The sequence below is a fragment of the Chelonoidis abingdonii genome, chromosome 16 (assembly GCF_003597395.2).
Source record: "Chelonoidis abingdonii isolate Lonesome George chromosome 16, CheloAbing_2.0, whole genome shotgun sequence".
NCBI classification, from domain to species: domain Eukaryota; kingdom Metazoa; phylum Chordata; order Testudines; family Testudinidae; genus Chelonoidis; species Chelonoidis abingdonii.
This window is the reverse complement of record NC_133784.1, coordinates 3,499,373-3,524,557: the sequence shown is the minus strand read 5'-3', so window position 1 is coordinate 3,524,557 and position 25,185 is coordinate 3,499,373. Positions and strand designations below refer to the sequence as shown.

General features: G+C 51.2%; 1 protein-coding gene across 1 annotated transcript in view; it reads left to right on the top strand.

The window, feature by feature from the left end:
• The window catches only part of SFXN2 (sideroflexin 2), a 32,094-nt gene extending 10,424 nt beyond the window's left edge, over positions 1–21,670 (top strand). The window contains exons 2-12 of the mRNA XM_075072865.1: positions 6,891–7,063; positions 7,677–7,847; positions 11,060–11,158; positions 12,519–12,594; positions 13,768–13,853; positions 16,780–16,840; positions 17,300–17,366; positions 18,268–18,317; positions 18,766–18,815; positions 20,673–20,720; positions 21,297–21,670. Of these exons, the coding sequence (XP_074928966.1) occupies positions 6,906–7,063; positions 7,677–7,847; positions 11,060–11,158; positions 12,519–12,594; positions 13,768–13,853; positions 16,780–16,840; positions 17,300–17,366; positions 18,268–18,317; positions 18,766–18,815; positions 20,673–20,720; positions 21,297–21,396 (966 nt within the window). The 5' untranslated portion in view covers positions 6,891–6,905 and the 3' untranslated portion in view covers positions 21,397–21,670. The remainder of the gene's footprint in view (positions 1–6,890; positions 7,064–7,676; positions 7,848–11,059; positions 11,159–12,518; positions 12,595–13,767; positions 13,854–16,779; positions 16,841–17,299; positions 17,367–18,267; positions 18,318–18,765; positions 18,816–20,672; positions 20,721–21,296) is intronic.
• The last annotated feature ends 3,515 nt before the right edge of the window (positions 21,671–25,185 follow it).

Here is a 25,185-nt window from a genome sequence, read left to right as displayed (position 1 = left end):
CTTAAACGGTGCAATTGTTCTATGCTAATGTCTGTGTTCCTGACACCTGGATTGCAACATTCCAACAATTTTGCTTAAAGGTGCAGACAACATTTCTTTAATCCATTCTTATTTTTACAATATAATTAATTCTACTTTCACACCAATAGCAAGGATTTTTAATACATCTGTCAAATTGGGTGTGGTAGAATATGAATGGAGAATAGCAAATATAATGTCTATATTTAACAAAGGGAGTGTGTGCGGGAGGGGGAAGTGGTCTGGGAAACTATAGACCCATTAGTCTGGCCTCAGCAGTATGCAAGGCTTTAGAACAAATTTTGAAGGAACAAAATTAACAACATGGAGGTCAATGGAAAATGCAAGGAAATGCACACAAGTTTACCAAAAATCAGGGCCGCCCAGAGGATTTAGGGGGTCTGGGGCAAAGCAATTTCAGGGGCCCCTTCCATTAAAAAGGGGGCCTGGGGCAGATTGCCTCACTCTTCCCATCCTCCGTCTCCCCCCCCCTTCCTCCCCCTCCCCGGCAGCCCTGCCAAAAATAGGGCCGGGTAAACCTGATATTTCTTTCAAGAAGGTAAATGATTATTTTAGAAAAGAAATTCAGTAGATGTAATCTATTTGGACATCAATAAAACATTTGATACAACACCACAGGAAATTATTGGTTAAAGTGGACAAGATGAAGATTAGTAGAGAATTGTAAAATGGGGAAGGAACTAACTAAAGGGGAGATGGCAATGGGCAACATTGAAAGACTGTCGAGATGGAGGGATGTTCTTAGTGGAGTTCCTCAAGGTTCATTCTTGGGTCTAATCTTTAATATTTTTATTCATGACTTGGGCATGAAAATCTACTGAAAACTCAAAATTAGGAGGCACTGTCAATACCTAGGAAGACTGGAATATTAGAGAGGCAGAGCTGGATCATCTAGAAGACTGGAGTAATATTAAATGTTATTGTTAGGGGCTTATTCTTTCACCCTCTCACTTCCCTGGTCCTTCTCGCATGAACAGAGAGCAACAATAGCCGAAGTCCAAAGGCGCAAACAATTCAATATTTATTGGGGTGAACTTCCAGCAAGCATGATTCCAGTTTCTTTCCTCAGTGTCCCCTTTCCCAATTCTGACTCCACAGAGCCTTGCCTGTGTCCCTGTTCCTGTTCCCATCCCCTGTTCCCGTTTCCCCACTCGCAACACATGATCCCAATTCCCCCAGCTCCAGTCCCTGTTCCCATTCCCCCCTCACTTCCTGATTATAGTCTGCAGTCAGAGCAAAACTTGAGTTCAGCTTAGCTATACCATAACCAATCATTTTACTGAAATTTAACTAACCAATCTTAACGTATTGTAACATGTTATTTAACCAATTATGTCCCACCACCTTAATTAGTTTACACCCAACAAAATTAATTATACAGCAGACAGAAAGAATCACAGAACCAGGCAGAGATTATACAGACAATCAATAGGGAAGTGGAGACTACAGGGATAGAACAATACAGAAATGAGGATTTCGCATCCCAGCTTTTGATAAGTGAGTTCTTGCCAGACAGGATGCTATCAAACTAAGTTTCTTTTAAATGTTCTAGGCTCTTCCCTTTCTCTGGAGGTGATAGGAATATCAGGACAGGATTATATTCCTAACAGCCCAATAGCACCTTATTGCAATGTGACTAGTTTGGAATATGAGGATATAACCATACACTTCCCAGTTTATGGCTGCCTTTGCTGCTTAGCAGAAGGCCTTAGCCTAAGAACCAGGCCTTAGCCTGTCACAGCAAGAGAAGGCCATTAGACTGACAGTGATTTTGATTGTTTCTTTTATACCTCTATAACTAGCTAAGTAATAAAAATACACCTAAATTCTTAAAGTATAGGCCTTTGCAGACAGGCCTAAATATCTATATCCTAACAGTTCTACCATTTCTAGTACAAAATGCAAGGTCCTGCACTGAGAGTCTAATAGTTTCTGCTATAAGCTGAGGGTACCCCAGTTGAAAGTGACAGAAAAAGACCTGGGTGTATTAAGTGATCACAGAATAACTACGAGCTACCATTGTGATGTGGCTGTGAAAAAGGCAAATGCAGTCCTAGGAGGTATGTCCAGTAGCGATGAGAAAGTATTCATTCCATTGCACAAGGCACTGGACAGGCCTCAGCTGAAAAACCATCCAATTCTGCTAACTCATGCTCAAAAAAGAGGAATTTAAATTGGAACAGGTGCCAATCCAGGAGGTCCTTTCCAGGCCTATGTCCCTATGATTAGGACTCTGGCGTTCCTAGCTCCCAGGCCAGTACTGCAATGATTGCTGGCTCTCTAGATTACAAGAATGAGAATACTTGGCAGTTATCAGCCAACGAGTTCAGAAGTTGCCCATCTTGCAGATTTTTCTGTAGAACTTGTCTTCTTGCGGGGTTTGATAACAACAAACCTACTCAGTCCATTAACCAAGCTGATGGGTCTTGTGTACTCTACAGGCCAAATAATTCCATATCCAAGGACATTATAAAGTCTGTCAAGAATAGAGGAAGTTTGCAGTATTTATAAACCGAGTGCACTGCTGGGCTAAAAGTCTCTGGCATAGGCCCAGGATCAAAGAATTTACGAGCTCTGTTAGCACAAACTGCAAATTGCCCAAGCAAAATACCTTCCGTTGTCTCCTTTGGCTTTAAAAACACAGGGAAATTAATTGCAAAAAAGTGATCTTGATACTTCAAGTTTAGTGTTGGGTTGAGTGCTCAGAAGGCCTGTGCTAGACAGGGGGTCAGACTAGATGGTCACAATGGTCCCTTCTGGTCTTGGACTCTATGAAAAAAGATGACTTGGAATGCCAAGTTAAGGCTACTGTCACGGAGTCCCCGGGCGATGCTCTGGAACTGCTCCCCACCAAGCCAGTCAGGACTTTGGGGAGCCTCCTCTCCCTTGGAGCAGACTTGTTCAGGGCAAGAAGCTCACACGTCTTCACCCTCCTGGGTCTCTCTTGGAACATTCAGCATCCTCTGTCCCCTCCGTGTGCTTCCCACAGCGACGCCCGGCCCCAGTGGGGTCGCTGGAAGCCACAGGGTCCTGCACCTCTCCACTTTTCAGTCAGACGTGAACTCTCAGCCAGGCCAGTAAACAGAGGGTTATTCGAATGGCAGGATCATGGTCTAAAAACAGAGTTTTGTTAGGTACTCGCGAACGCGGACCCCTAGCCGGTCCGCAGTCTGGGGCAATTGAGCCAGACCCCCACATCTGTCCTAGTCCTCGTGCCCCAGCCAGCTCCAGCTAACAACCCCCTCCAGGCCCCTCCTCTCTGCTCAGCTCCTTTCCCCGGGACCGGAGATCACCAGTGCTGATCTCTTTGTCTCCAGCACCTTCAGCTGGCACCTTTGCAGGGGAGGGACCCCAGGCCATCAGTTGCTAGGAGAACAGAGTGCCAGGCAATTTAGGTGCACTGGCCTTTTGCTCTGTAGCAATCACACACCCTTATTCGCAGCCACTCTAGATATTAAGAACTGGGCATAGGGACACTGAAGGCACCAAACAACAATATTCAGAGCAAAACATTTACAACATTCCCAGTTCGTCACACTACTTTCTCAGTGTTGCTGAAATTCAGTGTCTTAGCCATTCTTGGTGTTTCTTTGTTAACTAATAAAATTAGTATATTGCTTGCTTGTTAAATCCGCTTTGGAAATGAAGCAGGATGTGCAATGTCCAAAGTTAATGTCTAAGAGCAGCATTAACTTCTCTCCGGAAATCTAGAGTTTGAAAAGTCTTTGGTTATTAGAATAGTGGTCCGTGAAGCATGTGGAATGTAGACAAATCTATTTAAAGGAATGTTAAGCGTTATCAAAACCTTAATATTGCATTAGTGCTAAGTGGGGTTGGGGAGGGTGGTGCATTAATGTGCATTTGTTGGCGTGATTAAGTAAATAGTGTATTGGGTAAAGGCCTGACTATGGATTCACTCTCCTGCTGCGTAGGTAGGTGGCTCTGTTCCTGGCAGCAATAGAAATCTCTCTTTAAAGGCAGACTGTATTTTTCAGGTGAACTTCCAGAGGGATCCAGTCAAGAATTTCCAGAGGCTTTGAAACTTCCAACCGCGAGTTATTACAATGGGGTTTAAAAAGTCCAAATAAAGTGCCGCGGGCAAAGCATCTGAAACGCTCCACTGTCCCGCAATATCAGAGCTTGGCTGACACATTGGGCAGGCTGGCTCAAGGGGAAGGTTATGGGGCAAGAGTTGTTCTTATTGTAGGTTGCTGGTTCAGATTCTAGTGCAGAATGGGAAGGCAGAGGCCATGATGGCTGTGTGGCAGCCTCCATGCAATGAGCTATGGGATCCCAGTACAGTTCTGGGAGCAGGTGTCCAGTTGTCACCAGGGTTGGAAGGTCAGAGAGCAACAGAGGGCCAGGAGTAGGAGCCCATAGAGACATAGTAGCCTGGCAATGTTTGCCAGGACACTCCACATAGTCAGGAAGTCACCAAGAGCAAATCTTGAAAAAGTCGCTACATGTAGCAGGGGGCTGTTAAAGTGCTCAAAAAGGAGTCAAAAATGTTACTAACAAAATGTCAGCATATTCAACAGAGAATTATATACATAATACGCACATGCCCCGGCAAGTATAGGTCAACAAAAATCATTCACAAGCCCACTCAATAGTGTTGTTAACATCGATTCAATGCTCTTTCTTACTACATTCTGTTTGGACACCAAGGCCAATAGACGTCTCAGAGCAGGTCCCAGACACTCAGCCTATAACTGGAAACCTACTGACCACTATACTTACCTACATGCTTCCAGCTTTCATCCAGACCACATCACACGATCCATTGTCTACAGCCAAGCTCTAAGATACAACTGCATTTGCTCCAATCCCTCAGACAGAGACAAACACCTACAAGATCTCTATCAAGCGTTCTTTCAACTACAGTATCCACCTACTGAAATGAAGAAACAGATTGACAGAGCCAGATGAGTTCCCAGAAGTCACCTACTACAAGACAGGCCCAACAAGGAAAGTAACAGAACGCCACTAGCCATCCTCTTCAGCCCCCAACTAAAACCTCTCCGGCGCATCATCAGGGGTATACAGCCTATCCTGAAAGACGATCCCTCACTCTCACAGATCTTGGGAGACAGGCCAGTCCTCACTTACAGACAGCCCCCCAATCTAAAGCAAATACTCACCAGCAACTACACACTACACAACAAAAACACTAACCCAGGAACCTATCCTTGCAACAATCCCTGTTGCCAACTCTGTCCATGTATCTATTCAAGGGACACCATCATAGGACCTAATCACATCAGCCACACCATCGAGGGCTCGTTCACCTGCACATCTACCCATGTGATAGATGCCATCATGTGCCAGTAATGCCTCTGTGCCATGTACATTGGCCAAACTGGACAGACTCTGCACAAAAGAATAAATGGACATAAATCAGACATCAAGAATTATAACATTCAAAAACCAGTAGGAGAACACTTCATTCTCTCTGGACACTCAATAACAGACTTAAAAGTGGCAATTCTTCAGCAAAAAAACTTCAAAAACAGACTCCAACGAGAAACTGTAGAACTAGAATTAAGTTGCAAATGGGACAACATCAAATTAGGCCTGTTCCTGCTGATACTCACACCTTCTTGTCAACTGTTTGAAATGGGCCACATTGATTACATTGGCCTCATTAGCACTACAAAAGTGATTTCCACCCCATCTTGTCAACTATTGAGAATAGCCCACTTCCACCTTAATTGGATTGGCTCATTAGCGCTGACACCCCCCCACACACTTGGTAAGGCAACTCCTGTCTCTTCATGTGCTGTGTATTTATATCTAATGGCCCAGGATAGAGGACTCTGGAGATCTGTGGTTGGCGGCCCATACCCCGATTGGGGTGACAGGCATGAGTGAGTGAGTGACTGTATTTTCCACTCCATGCACCTGATGAAGTGAGTTTTAGCCCATGAAACCTTGTGCCCAAATGAATGTTAGTTTCTAAGGTACCACAAGGACTCCTCCTTGTTTTTGTGCTCAGAAGGAATCACATTCCAGGGTTTCTTGGGCTGAGATCACTATAATTTGCAGCGAGGAAAAGTTTGTGGCGGTTAATTAAATACTTTGCTAAAGCCAGGCGCACTTTGGAGAGAGGAGCACATTAGCCAGGGCTTGTTTTTAGCCACGTGTTCTTTCTCACTGCTCCATAGTATGTAGCACGCCCTGTGATTCAGGGTAAAATGGCTAATGAATCGGGCAGAGCAGGGGAGTCGACAGGCTCTCTAACCAGGAGAGCTGCATGGATGGAAGGTGGGGTGGGAGGAGACGGGGTCATGTGCCCCAGTGGAGCGGGGACACTGGGCCTCCAGGGAGGAAGCCTTTACTATAGGATCAAAGGAGGAGCTGCCTTGACTTCAGCTTCCTTTTAGTCCTTCCCCTGGTTGGCCTGGGGTTAGCTGCCCGACTGTTTTCAGAAATCAGATTCTGGGAGCAGGTGAAGGAGTCCGGCTAAAGGATTTTTGTTTTTTAAATCTACTTTCTTGTCTCCCTGCAGGGCCGGGCTTATGTCAGGCGAATGCCCTCTTCCCCCGGCTCTGGGCCCTGCCTTTCACTTACCTGTTGGCTCAAATCCAGGCTGGCAAGAAAGGGAGGCTAGGCCGAAAGGCAGTTTGGGCTAGTGGATTGAGCAACTCCTGAGGCCTGCTCCTAACTCTCATTCACTGGGTTTTCTTCCTGGCCCTGGAGGAAGGATCGTCTCCCGTGTTTGCTCACCAGGCCATTTGATGGGGAAGTTCTGACTGAAAGCCGATCACGTGGCAGGACTCTCGTACAGGAACCTTGCAAGGGTTAGGGGAAGGTTTCCTCTTTAAAGTTCTCCCCTTTCTCTTCCCCTTCAGATCCTCACTAAAACAATGATCAGGCTGACCAATTTTAGCATTGATGCCCCGCGCTGGGACCAGAACACTTTTCTGGGGCGCCTAAAGCATTTCTTCAACATCACAGACCCGCGGACGGTACTGGTGTCTGAACATGAGCTGGACCGGGCTAAGGCACTGGTGGAAAGCTGCAGGTAAATGTCCAGGCGGCCACTGGATCTAAATGAAGGTAGAAGGTTGTTTGCAACCTGCCCTTGCTGTATGTGAGAGGTAAACCTCTCTGTTCAGCAGTGGTATTGTACCCTCTTCATCACAAGGGGGTGACATAGTAGCATGTGCTTGAGTGGACAGTATATGCGGGAGCAACCCCATGCCAGCCAGTAGATTGCATGTGCTCAACCCCAGGGGTTGGGATCAGGAGGGGCATCTCACATTGCCGAGCAGAGTCTTTGGCTTCTTACGGGTCTGCACGGGCAGGTGCCATAAGGAACTCTCATGCAGCCCTTCCGGGTAGGTAAGGTGGTGATGATATCTGGACATCCTAGAGGTGGCGGGGCTGGAGAGCAGGGGTCTTGCATAGTGCGGAGATACTGAGGGGGGTATGGAGAATATGGGTGCTCCCCTTTCAGAGCATATACTAAATGCATCCTTGCCCCCCCTACGTGAGTCATGCTCACCTAAGCCCATTCTGTAGGCACCCTGCAGGCATGGCAGTACATGAAGGCTGGAGATTGGCAGGAGTCTGATTCCATCTGGGGGTGGGAAGCTGACAAACTCCCAGGACGTTGCTCTTTCTGTTACCTGCAGGGCTGGCCTGGTACCCACGGGAACCAGCCAGGAACAGCTGTTCTACGCCAAGAAGCTCTACGACTCTGCATTCCACCCAGACTCGGGCGAGAAGATGAACCTGATTGGGAGGATGTCATTTCAGGTGCCCGGGGGAATGGCCATCACTGGCTTCATGCTGCAGTTTTACAGGTAAGGAGCTGCAGGGGGACAGTGAGAGCCCTTTTCCCCGTCCCCCTTTAAAGCTGTCCCTGTTAGGCTGAGCAGGGAATTGCCCGCAGTGAGTTGCAGGAAGCCATGTCAGTTTGTATGGATTAGCTCCCTCCTGGTGGTGAAGGGCAGGGGGGCAGACTCCACAGCACCATGGATTCTAACGTCCTCCCCACCAGCATGGATGGCATGGTAATGGGCACGGTGTAAACACCTAGATAGAGGGGAGTTGGAAGGGCCAGACCCATGATGTGGTGAACATGAAGAGAAACCCAATCTTCCATCTCTGAGCCTTTCTGACTGCTCGGTGCAGCATCCTCCTGAACTATTAACACGACTGGGACCTTTAAACCTCATGGGCAAATCCCCAGGATTTCCAATCCAGTCTCATGTTTGATCTGACCCCTGTCCTGAAACACTGGTGATCTTCATGCAGGGAGACAGATGGGCCTGCATAGCACTCGTCATACGCTGCTAGAATGTTATTTACTGGTTGTATTCCTTGCACTATGTGCTTGCCCTCGACCTTGGGGCTCACGACCTTTGGGCTGGCCTCTCAGTCCTCCCTCTCCTCTCTAGGTTGTTGCCTGATCTAGAGATTGTGTATTAATTATATTGATTACTTAAGAATTCCCCATCAACGCTCCTGAGATCAGGCCCAGTATTATTAAAATTACCGTTCAGTTGGGAATCCCGATGTGCACGGTTGCAACACTCACTCTTAGGAAATACCTTCTGTATTGTACTAGTTTTATTAACACGCTTAGTGAAGTTGCAAACGCTCCAGCCCAGCATGGTAGATGCTGCTAATACAGAGTGGGCATCTGAGCATCCGTATACTCCCCCCGTCCTTTGCAGAGGGACTCAAAGTGATCATCGTCCTCCTCAGCATCACCAGGGGTGGTCATCCTAGCAACAAGTTACATCTCCCCAAGGCGTAGAGGCCGGGATACAACTTTTATAATATGTTATGTGGACGTCGCTGTGCTTAATACATGTTTAGGAGGGTTTTCTTTGTATTTCCTCGCCCTACTAATGTTGGGGTGCCCTTCTCCCATAGGTTACATGTTCATTTACTTCAAGCTTATTAGCATATGTGCCAATTAGTTACCATGGCATTCTTGTGGTCAGACAGCCCTCTGTCGTGTCCTATCTTACGATCTAGGCCTATTCCTAGTTAGTATAAGCAGTTAAGTCTTTTGGGCTGTATGCCTTGTTTAGCTAAGATATTTTCTTACAGGACTGAGGCCTGCAAGATCATTATTTACTGCCTTAACTTATGCCTGTGCCTGACCTTATAAATACCTGCACCAATAGCTACGCAGTCCAAGTTTGTACCAAACCCCCACAGCTTCCTCCTCTGCCATGTTTTGAAATTCTGGCCCTTCCACCGGGCCCCAGGAGCTTAAACGTGGTCACCATAGAAATCCTGAGCTCGTGGAGGAAACGTGTCCTTGCTCTGAGGTTACAGCAAGTGAAATTACTTGTCACCATTTCTGCTAATTCATCTTTTTTTCTTTTTTTTGGTTGGGGTTGTTAGTTTCAAAAAGGGATGAAAGGTAAACTGGTCAATTTCACTGTCCCCTTTCGTTGTCAGGTTCCAGCAAGACATGGCTCGGTTGGGATCTGCAACCCAACAGGGAAATGTTAAAATGGAGCACAGAGACACCATTTTTTTAAAAAAGGCCTGCTAACATTTCTGTTTCATTAGATTTAAATCCCTCCTCTCTGCCCCGGCCTCTCACACATCCAAATATTTGGGCAAAAAATGAGTCCTTTGCTCAATTAAAGCCATGTCTTTCCTTTGCTTCACTCGCATGTTTTTCTTCTTTATCTTATTAACTGATTCTGCTGTTGATTAAAAAACCCTTTAATTATTAACCCAAAGCCAGTCCTGGGCTCTGGCTGCTCTTTTTTTAAACTTGCCTCTCCTGGTTCCTTTGTATCATCTGAAATCCCAGATCCCAACTCTCCCAGTGAGTGCCACTGTTGAAGAGAGACCGTTGCGAATCTGTAGCACAATGTTTCCTTTCTCACTCTTGGAAAAACCTCTCCTGCTCTGGCGTGTCAGTGGAACAGTGGAATTAAAAGGTGCCCCCGTGTTTGCCTTCCCCTGTGTGCCTCCTATACCGTTCAAGGAGAATGTTCTGTAGGGAATGATCCTGCCCTGACTCCAGACAACAGATCTAGGCTGGGACCTTTTCCAGCTCTAGTGTAGAGTCGGGTGCTGACGGGTTTGCTGTCCTCTGGGACGAGCCTGACAAGACTTCCTCACTAGTAGGGGGAGGAGGAAAAAGGCACTTAGCTCCACCTCTTTTCTAAACTTGTATTGCCATTGGCTGCCTGGATTGCCAGTCCTCGGGTAATGACCAATTGGATTAATGAAGGTGGAGTCCCCTTTTGCCTGAGCAATAAACTGTTCAGCTCAAGATACTCTCAGCCATTATCTCTATCCCCTTCCTGGCCTTTAAAGGGCGGAGCATCCAGTACCCAACTGGCCTGTGAAAGATCCTCTCACTTCTATCCCCCTCTACCCACAGATCCCCAAGTGCTTTGCAGACAGTGAAGTCACGCTGGCAGCCCAAGTGAGACAGGGAACGAATCCCCTCTGCCCCCATTTGACAGATGGGTAAATTGAGGTGCAGGGAGTGAGGAGCCCAAGGAGTCCCCATGAGTCACTGGCGGAGCTGGGGATCTCTGCCAAGATCCTTAGTCCCATCCACACGTCGTCACCACAGACCGTCCTTCCCTTCGAAGGGGTAGGGACACGCCAGGCTGTGGTGCAGAACTCAGCCAGGTTGATGTGCTGCCCGGTGGAGTGAGTGGTCGTGGGGGCGGAGCCCACCACAGCCCCACCCCTGGGCTCAGCACAGCTCGGCAGGAATGAACCAATCCCCCAGGAACCCTCCCTGCCCAACTGAGAGCCCAGGCTCCTGCCTGCTCCTTGGCCACCTTGCTGCTCTCATGGAGCATGGCCTTGTGGAGTGGGAGCCAGGACTCCTGGTTCTTTTCCCAGCTCTGCCACTGCCTGCTGTGGGACCTCAGGCAGCTAGCTGTGTCTTGGTTTCCTTCTCAGCAAAATAGGGGTGATGTTTACTCTCATACTCGGCTAGCTCAGCCTTGCGACTTGGTGCTCTGGCGGGTAGGGGGAAGTCAGAATGCCCGGGCTGAGCTCTGTTGTCTCCCCCCGATAGGACAGTCCCAGCAGTCGTCTTCTGGCAGTGGGTGAACCAGTCATTCAACGCCTTGGTGAACTACACCAACAGGAACGCAGCCTGCCCCATCTCGCTCAAGTGAGTATCTGCCCCGTGCCTCCTGCCACCGCCCCAGGGCCTCCTGGGCTTTGCAACCAGATATCCGCCCCTGTTGCTGGGAGAGGAAATGCCCTGTCAGGAGCAATCCTGCCATTCCTCCCTGGGCACTGGGTGAGATGGGCTCCTGTTTGGTGCGTGACATCTCTAGGCTGTCTCTGAACAGGGGCGGCTGAGGGGCTGTGGCGCTTGTAGCTAGGCATAGCGCTGCTTTTGCCACGCCTAGGATCAGCCCCAGGGCAGAGTCTAAAAGCACATGGAACTGGAGGCTTCCTGGCTTAGATATCTGTACCTGAGTTGTTTTGACCTCACAGAAGAGCTGTCCCTCCCCTGGGCCCCTGGATGCACCCAGAGGTCCCTATCCCCAGGCTCTGTGTTAGGAGTTCGTCAGAGGTGACCCGCAAAGGGGGCCGGTCCACTCACCCATAGAAGGGACCATTGCAGAACCCACTGCTCCCTGTGCTCAGAAGGCTGATTTAACCCTTCCACTGCCATGGGAACTATTACATTGGGTGCCCTGTGCTGCCACCAGTTCCTGGTTGCCCCTCACTCTGCCTCGGGACACCAGAGACTTAGAACTGGGAAGGGAAGGAAAGGAGGGTCTGCAGGTGAACCCCATTGCCAAAGGTGCTGACTGCTGGGAAACACTAGGCCCTGAGGCCTTCATTCCATCCAGGTCAATATGCTGAGTTGCAGGGGAGCTGGAGTGGGCTGGGCATTGCAGTCATCAGGGTCCGTTCCACTCTGTGTGGACAGCAGTCTGCCCTGGTGTCCTTGGCCAACATGTCCCCTCTTTGCATCACAGAGCAGTGTTGTATGGGTTGGCTGCTGCCCTCCACCCCAGAGGTGGCTGCGCGTCTTTGGAAAGTTAGAAAAGTTGATAACTGCAGGAGCTGCCTAAATCTGATGTGCCAAGAAGGAGAGTTTGGGAGTTAGATGTCAGCAAGGGCATGTAATGAGCCACAGGATTTCAGCTCTATAAGAAGAATATTATGGCTCCTACCACAGAGAGTCAGAAAGCATGTTACAAACACCGAGAGACGTAATATCAACCAATTTCACAGATGGAGAAACTGAGGCACAGGAACAGAATCCAGTTTCCCCACCTCACAGTCCTGTGCCTTAACCATGAGGCCGCTTCCTGCGTTCTTTCCCCCAAGTGGAAACGTTCCCAGGGTGTGAACCATACCCATGTGGGAGCCAGTCCTGAACCTATCTGGGGGTGTGCTCAGGATGTGCGCCTCTTGCCCCCCAGCCTCTCCCAGGGGACGGGCACTTGTTCAGGCAGGCTCTGGGAATTGCTGAGTTATGTGTTATTTTCCCCCCATGAATTACTGTCTAGGCAAATCGGAGTGGCTTACATCACTGCCACAAGCACAGCCCTGGCGACCGCAGTGGGACTCAACCTGTACACTAAGGTACTGCGGAGGGGCTCCACTATGCGTACATGTGGTGGAGAAGACACTGTGGAGCGGGGGTATCTGAAGAGAGCATTGGTGCAGGGTGGGAGGCTGTCTGCTTGCAAACCAGGGGGACTTGGCTTCGAGGGCGCTGCTGGCTCTGCTTCTCTGATGGTGCCACTGAGACAGGTCCATGCTGGTGCCATGGCTGTTGCAATCAAGTGTAGGCTGGCCCCAGGTTGAATGCAGAAGCAAACCTGCAGCTGCTCTGCGTTCTCCTCGAAGGCTTTCTGCAGGAGTGTCAGTTCCATGGACAAGCTGCTGATTCAACAGCCCCTTTAAAGGTCCAGGGATCTGGCATTCAGCGTACACCGCAGGGGACCTGGTCTTTCCTGTCCACTCTAGGAGCTAAAATCCCCTTGCTGTAATGCAACTGTTCTCCTTTCCCATACTACACCCTTCCTCTCCTTTTAATAACATGGCGGTCACGATCCCGATGCCTAGTTGTGATGCATGTGGCCCCGTTCCTTGTCCAAAGCGCCTTTGCATCTATGCCCTTGCCCCTAGCATACAGCCATGCAAATGTGGCTTCTGCTGGGACCATCTCTCCCTCCCTGTGAAGATACCAGCAGGTTTCTGGGTAGATCCCAGTGCCCAGACCCATCTCGTTAGGCTTCTCATTGCGGTCTGCCTCTCATGTTCCTTGCAAGGCCTTTGGGTGCTGATCTTCCCAGCCCTGTTGATGCATTCAGCGGTACTCCAGCACGAGCCCCAGGTGCAGCTGGACACAGCTACTAGCTGGCCAGGCTGTGGTGGCACAGGGGAGTGGATTGAATAAGGAAGTTGGGGCTCAGGATTTTTTTCCGCCTGATTTAGCGGCTGAGTCTGATTTGGGTGAAAAGTGCCAGCTGAGAGCCCTGAGGGTTGGAGGGTTTCGTTGAAGGCCTGGCCCATGCAGCAGCGAGCAAACTTCCCCATCACATCTCTGCTTCTGAGAGTCAGTCCTGCCGGGAGCTTAGTGCCCGAGTCAGTCGCTCCTCCTTGCTGAGGGTGCCAGTTCTCACGCTGCATATTGGGCTGCTGGCTTCCTGCTGGGCTGAGGCCCAGCAACTCCTCTCACCTAGGGGACGCTGAGGACGGTTCCAGGCCTATTGTGATGGCCATGATCACCTCCATCTCTTTCCTTCCTAGAAAGCCCCACCCCTCGTGGCACGCTGGGTCCCGTTCGCAGCCGTGGCTGCTGCCAACTGTGTGAACATCCCCATGATGAGGCAACAGTAAGTCTGTCTCTGTTCTCCAGGATGTGCTCCGGCCTATGGGACCTTGTCAAAAACCAAAGTATGGGGGATCTGGAACCGCAGGCAGAGGTGACTTTTGTAATGAGGAGAGAGGCCATGTTAACCAGTGGTTGGAGCCTAAATCTGAGAGCCAGGACTCCTGTTCTTGTCTGTCACTGGATTGCTGTGAGGGTAGGTCACTTCCCCTCTCTCAGCCTCAGTTTCCCCATCAGTGTGATGGTACTGAGCTAGGCTGTTAATGTCTGGACAGCTCTTGACACTGTACAAAGCTTGATGTACATGTTTGATATTATTCCTAAAAGCCAGGACTTGCCTGCGCGGCTGAGAGAGCCGCCTCCACGTTCTAAACTGTCAGCAGGACTGAATGGAAAGCGTCTGCCTTGACTTGTAGCTAGGGGTTTGGGTTTGCGCTGGGTTATTCTGAGCCCAACTACAGCTCAGGTGTTTTAGGAGTAAAAACAGCTGTTGATTGATGGGTTTAAATACACCAATCTTTGTCCTTAATGTCCCATCTGGGCTGTGAATCGCTGTTTAGAGACTGCTGAAAACAGGCCACAGGGGAGGAGGAGCCTGTTTAAAAGGTCCACTAGTGGTCGTGTGAGGTAGTGTTTGTAAGCAAATCTCGCTGGCAGTGGGTAAGTGGGGGATTCTCAGTGTCTGTTTTATAAACACAGGCTCTCTAGGCTTTTCTGCTTTGAGGCTTTTTAACCTAAACCCTTTAACTCTCCCCCACCTGAGTGAGGGCCGTTGCCAACTGGTAGCTGCCTAGGCTAAGACTAAACATTGATCTATTGGCATGTTGCTGTGAGGTCGTCCTTCAGAGAGGCGCTTGCATCTTCCTCTGCAGTGTCAGGTTGCTATTGGTGACGGGATGCAGGACTAGATGGACCACTGATAGATGGGGGTTGCCAGACCGGACCTGACCATGAAGGCCTGTATCTGGCCTCCTTCAGTGTAGTTGACACTTCAGAGGAAGGTGGAAAAACCCCTTGATGGACCTGGCAAAACGGACCTGGAGAAGAGGGCCTTTTCTTCCTTACCCCTGCTTGAGGCCTGGTTGTCTGTATCTTAGCATGTGTAATGGCATTGGGTATGGTGGCTAACGCCATCTGGGGCGCTCCTGCTATGGTTCCTGAACCAGCAGCTGAGTGCTGTCTGCCGAGGGCCTGCTGACAGCTCTTTCCCTCTGATAACGCACCAGGACTGAGGTTCTGAGGTCTTGGTGAGCTTGATCCAAGTTTGACCTTTATTTGTTCAGCTGCGCTGTAGCATGGCAGGCCTGACACTGTGCTCACAAGAATGTGTGTGTAAAATTTCTTTCCAATGGCTGATCTAGAGGCTAAGGCACCTGCTGTAGAGTGATCCAGGGGTGTTCTGTCTTAGCCCAAGTGGCAGAGGCATAGAGCTGTGGAACAGGGGTTCTGCAGAGGCAGGCTGTCTGATCTACTGTCTGCCTGTCTAACGAATCCACTGCTGCAGAAACCTGGCTGGCTGTGGTTGGGCAGGTAGAGGGGCAGTATCTGAGAGACTTTTGTACATGTGGATGGTTAGCTTGCCATGAGGGGCCCAGATGCTCCAGGGATGGACACCATAGAAATGCATGAACTGTGCGGTTAAAACGATGTATATTATTGATGATCAAATTTTCACAGCTCTTTAAAACCAAACCTGTGTCTCGGTGACAAAATCCTCTTGCTGTATCTGGTGGGGTTGGGGTATTAACAGATAGCAGAGCTGTCGCCACGCTCCCGCAGTGATCCTGTGAGATGGGTAGGTGCTATTTCCAGCAGCCTCCCATAGGTGGCAGCATTGCGCAAGCAGTTCATTTCACCCCCTCTGCCCGTTTTGTGGCCGGAGAAGGGCAGCCCTGGGGTTTAGCGATAAATCCTGCATCAGGACGATGGAGAGGAGGCTGAGCCGGCTACCTGATCTCCCTGCCAGAGATTTACTGAGCACGTTGTCTGAATCATGTATTAAAACATCGACGAGTGAGTCTTGCTATGGGCGGTTGCAACTGCTTTATTCTGATGAATTTGGTGGCAGAGTGGTGGGCCAGGAGTGGATAAAGATCAACACAAAGTGGTCTGTATGGGTAGAAACAGGCCAGGAGTCATAGTCACCATGGCAAAACTACTTTCCTATGAACGATCATAGATTCCAAGGCCAGGAGGGACCCCTGTGATCCACAAGTGTGACCTACTGGGTTACGCAGGCCAGGGACCCTCTCCGAAATAATTCCTATTTGAATTAGGGTAACACCTCTGAGTAGGGTGCAGGGAAGGGGTACCAGTTGTGCCAGACAAGGCGGGTGGGAGCTGTCCATGCCATCTCTGTCTAGCTGGGATTATTGCGGGTAATGCCAGCCTGGGGTGCTGCTCCAGCCCAGAGAAAGAGATGATAAAGGAAGGAGCCACAGGTGATTTGGGGAAGGGCACATTGTAGCACCCAGGACCCCACTGTGGTACGTGCTGTACAAACACACAACAAAAACAGAGACACTGCAACCCGTCCGCCCTCCTCATTGGCCCTTGTTCACGTGGTTCTGGCCCTCGTGGCAGAAAGTTTGAAAAGGACTTGATTCTCCATCGCCCCCTGTCTTATCCCTGCTCAGATCAGATGACTGCCCTTCCAGCTGGGTAGCATTTTACACCCACAATGTACTGGGCTGCATGACGACACCAGGGTCAAGGGCCAAAGCCTATAAACCCCCAGGGAGCCAATTTTGGAGGTGTCTGCAGCCCTTGTGCAAAGGTAGAGTAGGCGTGGCCTAGAGTTGTGGGGAGGGAAGGTGTGGACCATTCTGCACTGTTGCGGGGAGGAGAGGAGGGCCTATCCTGTTTTGGGAGGGAGGGGGTGACCCAGGAGGCTGGATTTGAGACACTCATGGTTCCCTGTCTGTGTTTAGGGAGCTCATTAATGGGATCATGGTGACAGATGAGAAGGACTGTGAACTGGGCCATTCCAGGGTATGTTGCGGAGCAAGGCGGGGTGGCTGTTACCAATAGGTTCTGACGGCCTGGCTGCTTTGCTCATGTGGCCCCAATCCCGCAAGCCGAGCCGCCTGAAAACCTGTTGAATCCTTTTCCGGGATCGCGTCTCCACGGAAGCTGATTCCACAGCTGGCACAGGAACGCGGGTGGGGTGCAGGGCCCGTGAGACAATCTGTGGAAAGATCTGAGCTCCCAGCCTTGCCGAGTTTCTGATCCTAACTCTGCCACTGCAAGGCCAATCCGGACTTGTTCACTCCCGTTCCCGGGGATGGGACTGAAGTAAATGACACAGCTGCTTCAGACCTGGACACCCCCATTCCCCCAGTGGCCCACGAAGGTGTTGGAGCAGCAAGCATGGACCAGCCCAGCTGGCCGCATTACTGCCCCATCAGACGTAGCCCTTGGAGTGGCTTGGCTGATTGTTCTTGCTTTCAGGTTGCTGCAGTCAAGGGAATTACCCAGGTGGTGATCTCCAGGATCGTCATGGCAGCACCTGGCATGGGTGAGCACCAGCGACGCTGCCCCCGCAATCTGTGGGGGAGACAGAGGTGGCAGCCTGCAACCAGCCCAGCAACCCACCAGTACAGGGGCTGGTGGGAGGCGGAGGAGGGATGAAACTAGGTCTGGGAGCCATTTGGGCGCAGAAAGTCTGGTGCCTAGGATATGCCAGTGAGTAGAGCAAAAGGTTGGGACTGGCTGATGTCTGGGGCCTAGTCCTGGTTCTGACACCCAGAACCTCTTTCTGCCTCAGTTTCCCCATCTATACAATGGCCCAGCATACCTGCCTCTTGGGGTGGTTTGTTTTGTGTCTGCAGAGCACGCCAGAACCCTCTGATGGAAGGGGCTATATAGACAGTCCAAGTATTACCTGTTGGGTCTAAAGGACCGTTTCCCTTCTCCTCTAACCCCTGGGGATTCCTCGCACCTCTGTTCTTTAGCTCCCCTCCACCACCAGCCCACGCACCTTGATGGCCCCATGACTCAGCCACTGGATGGAAATCTTCCCTGGGTCATGATGCCCTCTGGTACCTGCCACCAGGGGGCTCAGCAGAGCTGCAGGAGATGCCCCCTTCCTTTCCCTGCCCTTGGCTCGGAACAGGGGTGCTTGCTGTGCTTCCCAGTCAGAAGGTGGGCCAGGGCAGGGATTTTGGCCCTCCTGGGTGTAAGTGACTGGCAGTGGGAGCACCGGTGTCGTGGCTCTGACACAAAGTATGTCCCTGGCCACTGGAGCCAGGCAGGAAGACCTCAAGGGGTGACCTTCCGTGATGGCTTTTTCCTTGTGGTTGGATCTCGCCTTGCTTGGCCTCTGGCTCTTCAGTGAGCTGTGGTGGCAGAGAATGGGGCGGCTGGGCTGATAAAATCCTGACTCCTCTCTCTCTCTCTCTCTCTCTCTTTCTGGCTAGTTCTTTTGCCAATTCTCATGGAGCGGCTGGAGAAGTTCCCCTTCATGAAGGTGAGTGGTCCAGGAGGGTCTGAGTTCCTCCTCCATCTCCATCCGGTGGCATCCTGTCCACATTCATATCCAGCTCCCTTCTGCTGGTAGTCAGACCTCCCCGTGGCTCTGTTACCCCCCTTTTCTCCTTTGCCCTCCCAGACCATCTGTAGGGGTTGGGTTCTCTCACTTGTGCTCTTTCCTCAGTTTCCCTCACCTCTGCTGGCCCTTTTGGGTTATGGGGGCCCACTGGAGCTCCAGATGACCTTAAGGGAGCCCCAGAAAGCATGTGGGTATCAGAGATATGAACAAAGGATGTGCCAGACTAGATCTGATCACAGATCCACCAAGCACGTTGAGCTCCTTGTGGGAAAGACTTCCATCGCCCCTGGCTGGGTTGGACGTTGGCTATGATAACTTCAGGGACGACGTCCTGGGCTCACCTTCTCCTGGGCTGATTTCTTTGCAGAGAATTCAGGTCCTCCACGCGCCTTTACAAGTGATGCTGGTCGGGGGCTTGTAAGTATTTTCCTTCCTGAACTGCCACTCTTCCTCAGCTCTGGCCTTGCAGCTTTGGGTTCACAAAACAACCTTCTAAAGAACCCAGTCAGCATCTGGCCTTAACAGGAGCAAACAGCTGGCTCTTTCCAGGCAGGGACTCTGAAATTCAATCTCTTTCCTTTCCCACCTTCTGTCAAGCTCAGAGGCCAGGGCTTGCCTGCCACAGATGAGAACCTCAGTAATAATAATAATTATTAGTGGATTTTCTCAGTGCTCCTTTGAGGCAGGTAATAATTATTACATCCCCATTTCAGAGCTGGTGAAGCAGAGACACAAATGGGGGGAGGGTTGCAACTTGCCTAGCGCCACAAAGTGAGGCAGAACTAGGCGATGGAACCCAGGAATCCTGAGGCCATCCCCTACTCTAACCACTAGATGACATTCTCCTGCTATCACAAGTCCCAGCACCTGGGGAGGAGAAGCTGCTTGCTTCTCTCGTGTAGGGTGCTTGTCACATCCTTAATGGCACCAGTGAAACCCGGCTGAGTCACATGGCAGCTGCGCCCCCCTTCACTCCAGCACAGCACATGATGATCCCTAATGTAGAAAGGCCCCTGCTGAATCCTTGGGTGACTGATCTCCAGAAGTGGAGGAGAAAGAAACATCAGGGACAGACCAAGGATCTGCACTACACTGGGCCCTACTCCCAAGCTTTGGATCAGAGGAAAGGGGAAGGACCATCTTTAACCCCAGGAGAAGGTCCCCGTTGGTGAAGGTTGAGCCCAGGGTCCCTGCTATGCTGCAAAGGAGCAGATGCTAGACCATACCTTCCCCAATGGTATTCCCTCTCCTCTGTGTCTTAATCCCCTGGACCCAAGCAATGCTAACTGCTGTGGGCTATCCTGAGGCGTGTCAGGGACCATCCCCCAGGTTCCCATAGGCCCTCACTCTCAGAACCTCCGAGCTGCCCCAGCTGCAGGGGAAATCCAGGGGTTGCCAGCACTCTGGAGAATCAGGCCTGGAGCAGTTGTGACAGACAGAAGAGGGAGCAGTCTGCCTCTGGGACAGGAGACCCCACAAGGGAGGTCCTGCCCTGCACCAGGGGTTGGGGGCCCAGGCTTCATCTTACTGGGCACGTCCATGCCTTGGCTTTTCCGACACTCCCATACTATAGCTATGGGAGTTTTGTGAAGTCAGCCCTGGGTCTTCTCAAGGAAGAGAAGCATTATCCCCATTTTACAGCTGGGGGAGACTGAGGCACGAGACAGATTTTCCCAACGTCACGCACTGCTGCAAGTCTGGGTGTGAGCTGGGAATTTAACCCCGATCTCCGAACTCCCAGTTTAGCCACCTTGCCAGAGAGAGCTGCCCAGAAGGAAGCTCCAGAGGGAGAAGCCGTTCTGCCGGGCCGAGTGTGGGTGGCCAGTTCACTAGTGTTTGTATGAGTGTCTGGGACAATGTGCTTACCTGCACCTTGGTGTTAATCAGGCGCCTTGGACTTCATTAGCCCAGCTGGGAACTGAACCTTGGCCCCCACACCAAAGTGACATTCACCGGACCAACACCTAGGGTGCTCTACATGGGTGCATAGCTAGATCGCTCCACCCAGCACCGAAATCAGCCAGCCACTGTGCCTGGCCGCTTGGCTGCTGTGCCTCAAGCCACGCTGGGGCCTTTGAAGAGAAGAGGTGGGGAGCAGAGCAAGGATTCCCCAGAGCTAACGCCTCACCTCATGGGAGCTCAGATGACCGCTCTCGGCTTTGCACCCCCCAGGAGAGGGCACTCTTGTGGGCGCTGTCAATGTCACCAAGGGTTGGCTCTCAATCCGAGAGCGGACGTTGTCGCCGATAACGCTTGGTTTTCTCTGTCCTTCAGCCTCCTGTTCATGGTGCCGGTTGCCTGCTCGCTGTTCCCACAGAGATGGTACCAGCCGCACTGCTTCTCCCTCCCTGAGAACCCCTCTCCCAAGCTATGCTCCACATACCCCAGGGGCTGCAAGTATCTTCTGGAAAGGCCTTGCCTGTCCCTGGGAACTTGTTCATCTTGAGGGCTTGCAGCCAGTGTTGCCCTTCCAAAGGGTTTGACCTGTGCACAGATGCTAATCCCCATGCTGTGCGCTCTGCCCTGAGAGGGGGCATGGGGGAGATGAGTCCCAGTCTCTGTGCTCTGCCACCTGCCCCAGGATTGGGGCTCAGAAGGGGCTGGACTCCCCATGTCTGTGCGCTCTGCCCCCTGCGCTGGGACTGGGGCTCAGGGTGGGGCTGGACTCCCCAGGTCTGTGCGCTCTGCCCCCTGCCCTGAGGGTAGCTCATATACGCCGATGACTTGCTTCCATGATCATTGTTAAGATCTGGCTGCAAAAAGCCTGCCTCCTGCCCTGCCCACCCCCTGGCCATCTGGAGAGAAGGCCCTACTCAGACCAGGGTCACTTCCAATATGGTCAGGGGGAAGAAGTGCAGAGCAAATCAAAGCCTGACTTACCCTCTTCTCTCCCCGCAGCTCTCTGGCGCTGTCTAGCCTGGAGCCGGAGCTCCGAACCTCCATCCAGGCCAAGCACGGGGACTGCGTGCCTTACGTCTATTTTAACAAGGGACTGTAAATCGAGCCTCTACCTCAGGAGCCATCCACGGCCCTGCACCGCGCTCCGTAAGGCCACCTGCAGCTGCAGGGCTGTAAGCTGGAGATGGGCTCAGGACATACCAATCAGACCTGGATTCCCCCGCACCCCTGGCTGCCAAAGTATTGGGGGGGTGGGGGCAGATCTGTGAGTGACTTCTGGCTCCTCTTTGGTTTAGCCCTGTATCTTCTGCTCCCCTAACCAGATTTGGGGCCTGCCTCTGAGTGACTGACACCTGCTGGGGGCGCTCCGTCTGTTGCACTGGTGCTGGCCTGCTAGTGGACAGAAGCGAAATGTGCTATCTTCAGCAAAGCTGTCACTGGGCACCATAGGTCAGCAGATCCCTGGGCCTTAGCAGCGACTCCTCCTTGTTGCTGGCTAATCCAGGGAAGCGCACCTCCGGCTGCCTTAACCCCTCCCCTTGGGTCTGACCTGTGGGAGGCTGGAACAGGACCTCGGCGTGCCCGGATCCTGTTCTCTTAGGCGTTGGACTGATGCCACCTGTTACAAAGTGCCTGAGAACTGGTTTGATTGCTGTAGGTATCCCAGCCACGCCCCCCGGTGCAGAGCACGTGACTGAAGGCTCTTGCAGTCCTGTGCCCCTCTCTCTGTGACAGATGACTGCTCTGTTCCCCTGTTTAAATGGCTTCCTCCCCTGCCTAGCAGGATGGGGGTAGCTGGGGTAATATACTCATGGTGCTCTCTCTCTTCTGTTCAGGGAGGCAGGATGGCCTCTGCCGTCTCTGTTGCGGGTCATATCCGGTACACTTGATGCCCGTTTCTGTCCAGCTGTGAACTGAATTCTGATCTCAGTTAAACAGGTGCCATTACTCCAGCTACACACCAGATTAAGTGAGGTCAGAATTTGGCCCTGGTCTTCGTTCACCTGCCTTCAGAAGGCACTAGCCTCTTCTGACTAAATAACTAATTAATATTAGTTATTTAGTCTTAAAAGAACAGCCAGGGCCTTTCTGTAAACATGTAGGGCCAGGTTGTCGGCATTTGAGCAGTGCAAACAGAAAACTGCACGTGCAGATCGAGCACTTGCATGCACAAGGACCAGTGTGTTTTGAAAACGTGTCCCTCACCCTCAAGTATTTCAGGTCCCAGATTTGTCTTGCTTTGCAGTCCATGCAGTGGAGTGCAAAAAGCCCTGATGTTTTTATGCTCTCTCTTTTTTTAAATCCACCGTACCATTGCCTGTAATTGGAAGAACGGATCATCACCACTACCCAGCACTCAACACAAGCTACTCTTGGAGCTGTGCTGGCATCAGTGCAACTAGGGCACAGAGTGGGGACAAGGTGGGATCTCGGTAGATTTCAGCTTCCTTTAAGGTGAGGGAGGAAAACTTCCTGATTCGCTAGAAACCTGCTGGGTAAGGAAATGTTGTTCTTCGAGTTCTTGCTCATATCCATTCCAGTTAGGTGTGTGCGCGCCGCGTGCACAGCCGTCGGAGAAACTTTTACCCTAGCAACACTCAGCGGGTCGGCTGGGCGCCCCCTGGAGTGGCGCCACCATGGCACCACATAAATACCCCAGCCGACCCGGCCACCCTTCAGTTCCTTCTTACCGCCCGTGTCGGTCGTTGGAACAGTGGAGTGCAGTTTACCTGACCTCCGCATTTTCCCTAGTTAATCGCTTGTTTTTTGTTCTTTGTTACTTAATCGTTCTTGTTTTTACATAGTTAATTAGTTTATTGACAGTTTAAAGTTATAGTTGTTAGTGTATTTGTTAGTAATAGTTTTCGCGGGGTCTGGGGCTCTTCCCCTACCCCGTGCCCGGTACCGTAGCCATGCCTGGCTCGCCGGGCTTTAAGCAGTGTTCGGCCTGCAATAGGCCAATGCCGACAGGAGAGCCCCACGACTCCTGTCTTAAGTGCCTTGGGGAATCGCACTTATCTTCTAAGTGCCCCATTTGCAAGACACTTGCTTTAAAGAGCCTGCGAGGGACGTCTCTGTGTATTTGTGATGGCTGCTGATATTTGCAGCCTGAACTGCCTTGCGATTTTGAGCATTTTGAGGATCTGAATGTTGGGAGTCCAAATTCTGCCCTCGTATGAGCACACGAGGTCACTCCCTGCGCGATTCTCAGGTTCCAGTTTGGTCTGTGCTAAAGCCGATAGAATTACTGAATGGGTGACATTTTGATGGTGCTTCCCAGCTGAAGCACTTTACTAACGAATATACAAAGTCATCCATGAGTGTGTGTCTATATCCTTAGGTTTCACTTCACCCAGCACTGAAATGCAGTCACCTCTGGGGTGGAACGTGGCAGCTGTTTAGTAGCAAATAGCAGCCCTGCACAACGTTTTAGGACAGGAACTGAAGACACACCTGTCAACCTCCCCAGTTGGAATTCAGCACCAGTTTTAGCAACTGGCCGAGACCTTGTCTGCACTAGGACTCCTCTGCTAGGATTTCCATTGTATTGCCATTTATTATTCCTATTTCTATAGGGGCTAGGAGCTCCAAATGTGTACCAGCACTCCTGAGTGCTAGGTGCTGTCCAGCCACAGGCTAAAAAGTCCATGCTGCCCTCTAGTGATGCAATGCAATAAACATATGGTTGTAATTAAAACATTTTAGTTTGTCCTCCAGCATTAGATGAAATTAATAGATGCAGTTTTCGTTCTCTTCCCTCAACCCTGAATGGCATTAGTGGGCAGAGTTAAGGTTGCTTGGGGTCCCTAACTTGTCTTTTCATACCTTAACATAGTTCGATTTCTTTTAAATTAAGCTTAACGCTGCCTTTCCTGGTGTTCTAATGCTTGGTTCTGGGATAATTACAACATCCCTGTCATGTTTTATGCACTTAAGTTACTGGACTGTACCTCAGCTCCAGCTTCTCCTGGTTGGGGGATGTGGGGTGTGGTGTGTGTGTCAGTCAGTCAATCACAGTAGGGGGGGCGGGGAAGGAAGGTGCGTCTTTATTAGTGGGGCAAGGATGTGTGGCTAAGGTGGTGTATTGGGGATGGGGTAGCTCAAGAGGGTGGGGCGTGTGTCCTGATTGCAGCGACAACTGTCCAATAGTTCGGTTATTGCCGTGGAAGAGTGAGGGCTTCAATCCGTCCTGGGGACACGCACACTTAGCAAGTAGTTCCTGCGCCAGGGCAGGCCCTACAGACTGCGTCTCTGCCACGCAATCCTGGCCTGCTGGCTGCCATTAGGGATGCCATCGACCAGGTGAGACACTGGCTGGCCTCTCTTCCGCACTTGCCTGCAGAACGCTCCAGGTGGCAATTACAGCACCTAGGATAATAACCTTGCTGTCCTGGCCCAAGGGGAGCAGGTTCTAATGTCCAAGGCTGTGAGCTGGTCTGTAGCCACGTGGTCGCCTGGCCAGGGAAGGGCGTGACAGCAGCACACCCTTCTGACTGGCCTGGCAAAGAGCAGTCTGGGCCGTGGCCAGGAAGTGTGGGTGGGCTGTTTGCAATGCCCCCCGGCCTCGTGGGAGATGAAAGTTGTGACCACCCCGTGAGCGCAGTAACATCCATCCTCGATTTGCAGGCGGCTATATCTTTGATGTACAATGAGCGCGCTGGGGCTGGGGAGAGATGAGCAGCAGGTGGGTGCGTGGGCTGGAGATCAGTGTGAGTACGAAAAGGCTGAACTCCTGAACTTGACCCTCCCTCTGCCTGCTCTGAATGTTTCAAGACCAGCACGGAGCCCAATGGCCGATTGAACGGTGCCTGCTCCTTTCCCTCCTCTTGGCAAAATTGCTCACCCATTCCTTGCTGCCTCAGTTACTGCAATCTCCCCAGCTGTCCTG